Source organism: Apis dorsata, unplaced genomic scaffold (genome assembly GCF_000469605.1).
Source record: "Apis dorsata unplaced genomic scaffold, Apis dorsata 1.3 scaffold_525, whole genome shotgun sequence".
NCBI classification, from domain to species: domain Eukaryota; kingdom Metazoa; phylum Arthropoda; class Insecta; order Hymenoptera; family Apidae; genus Apis; species Apis dorsata.
This window is the reverse complement of record NW_006263748.1, coordinates 524,792-531,572: the sequence shown is the minus strand read 5'-3', so window position 1 is coordinate 531,572 and position 6,781 is coordinate 524,792. Positions and strand designations below refer to the sequence as shown.

At 37.6% G+C, this 6,781-nt stretch overlaps 1 protein-coding gene across 7 annotated transcripts in view; it reads left to right on the top strand.

Moving 5' to 3' along the window:
* The window catches only part of LOC102672766 (synaptogenesis protein syg-2), a 75,923-nt gene extending 69,241 nt beyond the window's left edge, over positions 1 to 6,682 (top strand). For all 7 annotated transcript variants that reach the window (XM_031512892.1, XM_006620699.2, XM_031512891.1 and 4 more), the window contains 10 exons: positions 168 to 297; positions 410 to 618; positions 760 to 870; positions 1,445 to 1,651; positions 2,307 to 2,461; positions 3,174 to 3,318; positions 3,736 to 3,866; positions 5,756 to 5,915; positions 5,991 to 6,290; positions 6,357 to 6,682. In XM_031512892.1, coding sequence (XP_031368752.1) covers positions 168 to 297; positions 410 to 618; positions 760 to 870; positions 1,445 to 1,651; positions 2,307 to 2,461; positions 3,174 to 3,318; positions 3,736 to 3,866; positions 5,756 to 5,915; positions 5,991 to 6,290; positions 6,357 to 6,664 — 1,856 coding nt within the window. In that variant the 3' untranslated portion in view covers positions 6,665 to 6,682. The remainder of the gene's footprint in view (positions 1 to 167; positions 298 to 409; positions 619 to 759; positions 871 to 1,444; positions 1,652 to 2,306; positions 2,462 to 3,173; positions 3,319 to 3,735; positions 3,867 to 5,755; positions 5,916 to 5,990; positions 6,291 to 6,356) is intronic.
* The last annotated feature ends 99 nt before the right edge of the window (positions 6,683 to 6,781 follow it).

The following is a 6,781-nucleotide window of genomic DNA, read 5'->3' as shown; positions in this document are numbered from 1 at the left end:
ATATATATATAGTATATAGTATATCCGTGGAACATTCTCGATCATCGAACAAACACAATTGTCCTACACCGTATTCCCATTTCGATCTCTCCTTCTTCGTCTGCTCTGCTTCAAGTAAAAGTTTAAAATTATTAAATCGATCGTGACGATAATATTTGGTGTTGCAGGACCGATCGTGACGGCGAGGGCGGTTCTTCAAGGTACGGCGGAACTGCCATGCGACATTCGTCCTCCTCGACAAAATGATTCTGCGATATTAGTCGTTTGGTATAAAAGCGATATCACGCCTATATACAGGTGAGCATTGATAATAAAATTGTTTGCCTATTTGTTCCTCGCATTCCTCTTATAAACTTGATTCATTTTCTTCGATTTATTTAAATTCTCGCGTGATAAAAAATTGTTGCAGTTACGATATGAGGGGTAAACAGTCGGAAAAAGATTCGCACTGGAACGATAAGAATCATTTGAACGATCGTGCCTTCTTCAGAACGGTCACCGAGCCGGCCACTTTGAACATCAATCACATCGAAGAAAGAGACGGGGGTGAATACAGGTGTCGAGTAGATTTTGCCAAGAGCCCCACCAGAAATTCCAGGATTCATCTGACGGTTATAGGTTTGTATATTATAAAAGAAAGAAAGGAAAAGGAAAAATCTGCTACTTTTTACACGAGGTATCGAAATTTTCGTGGAAAAACAGAAGAAAAATGTAATCAATCCCTTACTTGGTATTTTTTATTTTTTCTATATATTTCAGTACCGCCGCATAAACCGAATATCATCGACGAGCATGGAACGATTGTGCAAACGGTAACAGGTCCGTACGAAGAGAACGAGGATATGAAATTGCAGTGTCTCGTGTCAGGGGGTGAGTTTTCTCAAGTATCAGTTTTACCAAAGTTTCTTCAAAGTTTCTTTTCTTCTTTTTTTTTTTTACGAAAATAATCAATCAATTAATTCGTTAATTTACGAGAATTTATTAATCAACTCTAACTAATTTTTAGTTTTAATCCGCTCATGCGATTCGTTTAATCGTTATCGATAATCGAGTTTCACGTAAGGTTTCGTCTAAAGCTGGAATGGACAGATACAATAATCGTTGCGGAAATGTACGCAACAACGTAAAGAAATTGTTAAATCGAATTACGATTATCGAATGCGTTTATAGATACGTGTATGTAACGTTATCTCTTTTATCTCCGATTACATCCACTTACGAAGCACCGTAACACGAACTATATCGCACGATATGTATATCTTGTGTAATATTAAGCATCTGGAACAGTATCAATTTCATCTTCAAATTATTATCCATTCAGAATTATAAATCGATCTCGAGTTGATACACGCGCGTGTGAATAATAAAATTGTAAGAAATTGTAAGCCCAGATCGTTTTAAAAGATCGTTATTTTTAAATTATATTTTCGTACGCGTTTTTCAGGTCGGCCAGAACCGAAAGTAAAATGGTGGCGTGGAGAAATGCTTCTCGACTCGACGGACGAACCAGGAGAATTCCCATCCCTTCGTAGAAACACTTTAATAGTAAAACAACTTTCAAGAGCTGATCTTCATGCTGTATTTATTTGTCAAGCATCCAACAACAATATCAGTCAACCTGTTTCAGCGTCCGTTACCATTGAAATGCATCGTAAGTTTAGTTTTAACTCTGTTTGATATTTCGTCCAAGTGATATCGTTGTTAACACTAACGATGAATAAAAACATCGTGCATTGTATATCGATTACGAAAATACGAAAAATGGATTTTTTAATCGAGTCAAAAATCAAAAGTATTGAATAAATTTAAAAATAACGAAAAAAGAGGAATCGAATACGTTTTATATATAAGCATAAAAGAATGCTTCACTTTAATAAATTTCGAAATAATTACACGATATATGTGTTAAGAAGTATTTGGAACACTTTTCAAGTGTGCGCAAATTTTTAGGGAATGTTTACATTATCGATACACGCGCGTGTATTATCAATGTGTAATCGGTAATTTTAACGCTAAAATTAACTCTTTGATATGAAATGCAGTAATCATTAATTAACTGAAATAGCAAATATATTTGCGACACCACGTTTTTGTCCACAAGCCAAAATTAAATCGCTCGTAATTTGAAAAATAAGCGACATTTTCGTATTCATCTCGTCTAGAGTTCGATTCTCAAAAGGTGTCCCACTTGTTTCTTAACACCCCTGTAAGTACACACACATGTAAAATATTCGTTTGAATACTTTTTTTATTTATCAACAGACGATTAAAATTTACTTTCAGATTATATGTTTCTTATTTTTCAGTGAAGCCAATGTCTGTAACGATATTGAGCAATGAGCATACACCTCTTAGCGCTGGTCGAAAGTATGATATAAATTGTATAACCGTTGGATCGAGGCCACCAGCTAAGTTATCTTGGTACATGAATGGAAAGAAATTGAATAATCACACGGAGAAGGTACGTTGTTTTTTTTTTTTTTTTATTAAAAATCATTACTGATGTAATGATTTAAAATAATAAAAACCAGCCCATTCTAACGTTTTTAATATAAAGTTCGAAGCTACTCGTCGAAATATATAAAAGGGGTTAAAAAAACACGTGGGACACCTTTGCAGGACTGATGCAACGAAACAGAAACAAAATATTCGATGCTCGAAAATACATGGAATCAGATTTATTGATCAAATCACGAATAATTTAATTTTGCGAGAAGGCAACGAGAGTTATATATAACGTCGATTTTTTACGGAAGTGTCGCACATTGATTGCGAGACGCAAGAGAAAATTATACAATTGTATCGAAAAGAAAATTCGATCGAATAGAATAAATGGTGCAATTGTTAAATTTTCCAATTTTTAAGCGCACGATTAATCGTCTGTTGTCTATAATTACATTTATTTCGCGCGTATTATCATATTTCATTCGAGATCGTGGAAAACTACCTTTGAAGCATCCCTTATTAGTCTATCTAAATAGTTCAAGTTTAATTTAAATAATTACAAGTTAACGTTAAGCTAACGTAACACTCCTCCGGAGGTGTAATTAGTAGCCTCTCTCTTTTAAACTAATAGTCTCTCGTTATCCGAAAGTGTATTCCAAAGTAACTTTTTAAAACTTGATATTTATTTTTTTTTTGTTTTTTTTTTTCTTTTTTTTTTTACGTTAAAGGTGTCTCAAGATGGAAACACGACCAGTTCCACGTTAATCCTGAAACCAACTTTATCCGATCACGATAAAACGATAACTTGTCGAGCGGAAAACTCTAAGATTCAACGAAGTATAATGGAAGATACGTGGAAATTAAACGTGTTTTGTAAGTAAAACTATTTTTCTTTTTTTTTTTTTTTTTTTTTTTCTTTTTTTTTTTCCGTTAAAGGGGTCCCAAGAGGGAAACACGACCAGTTCCACGTTAGTCCTGAATCCAACTTTATCCGATCACTATAAATCGATAACTTGTCGAGCGGAAAACTCTAAGATTCAACGAAGTATAATGGAAGATACGTGGAAATTAAACGTGTTTTGTAAGTAAAACTTTTTTTTTTTTTTTTTTTTTTTCTTTACGCAAAATATTTTATCTCGGATTTCTTTCGAAGGGATCCGTTAACAAATGCGATACACGATCTACAAAAATTATTCTCAAATTATTCAAAGCAATAAAATACGCATATAGATAATTGATTCGTTGTTACCTTTTTTAATTATCTATTATTTTTTTTTTTATTTCTTCCAGTCGTTCCAATTTTACATCTCAAGTTAGGATCGAATATGAATCCGGACGACATCGAAGAAGGCGATGACGTATACTTCGAATGCAAGGTCCATGCAAATCCTAATGCTTACAAGGTCATATGGAAACATAACGTAAGCGATATATATATATAATTCACATTATATAATATCCATTACCGAGTTACGAAAATAGCAAACAAAGCAGAGCGATTTAAAATTTGATAGAGAAAATTGATATCACGGATATATATTGTAATAATATAATATATCAAGTGTGCAACGATCATACATACATACATATCTTGTACAGAAACGTTGTTTTTCGCGTGCGTGTTTATTCCTCGTTAAATTCCCTGGACGCTGCTGTGTCGCATCTTTTTTGTATTAATTTCCAACAAAATCCCATCCATATTAATGATATTAGCTTCGTTTTACAAGCTTTTTCGAAATGGAACGAATGACAAGAGACAAAACGCATCTCTGAACGACGATACAATCGCTATTACGATCGAGATTGTTTTATAAGCAATTTGACCTTGCATTAGGAACGACTGTACGCCAACAGGGAATGTTCGATACCGTATCGCAATGTCGTGTTGCGTGACAAGAGAACTGTTGACAAAAAAACTTTCAAGGGTACGTCCTCGCCACGAACGATCACTTTCTGTGTTTCCAACGCACATGTGTGTCTACTTTACGCGCCGCTCGGGCGTGTACATCGATACAATAATATAACGAAACAATTTCATTTTATTATCCGAAATTTTCACACAGAAAATTACGTTAAGAAACTCGAATCAACGATGGGTACGATCATCCATTCGTTTAAATACTTTCTTCTTTGCTTTCTAGAGTTATTTTTTTTTTCTTTTTTTTTTTAGACTAACTTCCTGCGTTCGCGCGTTTCGCTTCTCTTCCGCTTCAACCCTCCAGCTGCGGATGTTTTTTTCTTTTTCCTTTCTCTCTCTTTCCAATTTCGCTTTCGTTTCGAGCGAGACGAACGAACGAACGAACGAACGAACGAACGATAGAAAAATTCGAAGACGATTTTCCACGGTTGATCCACGGCTGGAGGGTCTGTCTGATTGGCCTCACACTCCTCTCAACAGGCTTTTTCTTTTTTTCCACGAATTCATGATGACCCTGTGTCTGTTAAGGTTTTTTCGTCAACCACGTGCAGACTTTCTCCATCCCTAACGGCGTTTCCAGAACACGGCATGCGATTCCGCTTGCGATTATTCGAATAACATTTGAATGCGACTTGGGTCCGCGGCGCGACGATGAAGCGATTACAGAAATGCCTTGCTAACGACCGAATGCTGAGTCGAGACCTGAGATCTGGCACGTTAGAAACCGAGACTTCTACGCACCAGCAATATTCTGCCTGGCTCCTAAATAGATAGGAGGATAAGGTGAGATAGCGAATTTTCGAAACCCAATCTTACTCTTTTCCGTTATGAATACAGTTGGAGATGGCCAAGTTGTCGCCAAGTAAGTCGCCAGTTCGTCGAGCTCAAACGTGAGAGAAACGTAAAGCTGCGTCTAACATCTGATAAGCGTATCGATAAAGACACGCTTTCGTCGATATCGATACGCCGAGGGATGACGAGGATGGCAAGGATAGCGACGCGATTCGTTACTCGACGAGTTAGCAAGGAATTATTGCTTTGTCTTCGGTTCGTTGCGAATGGGTTGCGAAAAGAAAGCAAGAGGAGGAAAATTAATCGAGGTTTAATGGTTAACACACACGTTTACGACACTGTGATACGATGATAAATGTAAAAACCTTCCCTGGTGCCGCTCGATCGATCGTGTGCGTACGATCGAAGCAAGATTTGCGTGCGGGTGTTCCTGGTACAAAATTAAGTCGCTTATAACGTATTATTTATAGCTGCGATACGATACCATACGTACGAATTGAAAAATTACAAGTTTTAAATTTTATAGAATAAGTTTTTCTATTTTTTTATGGATATCGATGCGAATTGAATCGATACACAATCGTGTATACGTTGTTGCAGGGAAACGTTATTCAGAACAATGCGAAGAACGGTGTGATAGTGCAGGAGTACAGCTTGGCTCTGAGGAAAGTGAATCGTTCTCAAGCAGGCAATTACACTTGTATCGCTAGCAACGTCGAGGGAGACGGTTACAGCAATACCGTGGAGCTTAAAATTATGTGTAAGTATCACCTCTAAAGCGGAATTTAATTCTTTACGATTTAAAAAAAAAAAATCTCTCTTCAATTTCGTTCAGACAAACCTATATGCTTGCCGGATCAAAAACGGATTTACGGCGTAGCGCGTCACGAAGACGCCCGTATAAGTTGCAACGTTGAAGCGTATCCACCGCCGGATAGTTTTCGTTGGACGTTCAACAACACGGAAGAAATGGTGGACGTGTCCGAGTCGAAGTACAAGAACTCGACGCGCCGTAGTCAGAGCATCCTTGTTTATCGGCCGATGACGGAGATGGATTACGGTACGGTCTCGTGTTGGGCGAGTAACACCGCCGGCCAACAGAATAACGCATGCGTGTTTCACATCATTCCAGCTGGTACGTTGCGCCGACATTACAACAGCGCGTTCCGTGGTGAAAAAGTGTAACACAACGATTTTGCAGGAAAACCCGAGTCTCTGTACAATTGCACGTTGTCCAATCAAACGACCGAGTCTCTCTCAGTGGAGTGTTGCGTCGGTTTCGACGGTGGCCAACCGCAACACTTTCTTCTCGAGGTGTTCGATCAGCAAACGGGAATACTACAAGCAAATATCACGTCGAAAGGGAATGCCGCTTTCACCGTTCGCGATTTAGAGGCTGGAAAAATTCTCAATATGGTTTTGTACGCTGTAAATGCAAAAGGGAGAAGCGAACCGACCTCGTTGGAAGGATTCACGTTAAAGGTCGCTGAGAAACAGACTGGTGAGTAATAATAATGAATAACGATTCGTCGCGTCCTCGTCGTATTCTTTCTCTCTCTCTCTCTCTTTCTCTGTCTCGAAAATCCGAGTCCGATCGTCGGTTTCGTTGAATTTGTTGTTGAATCT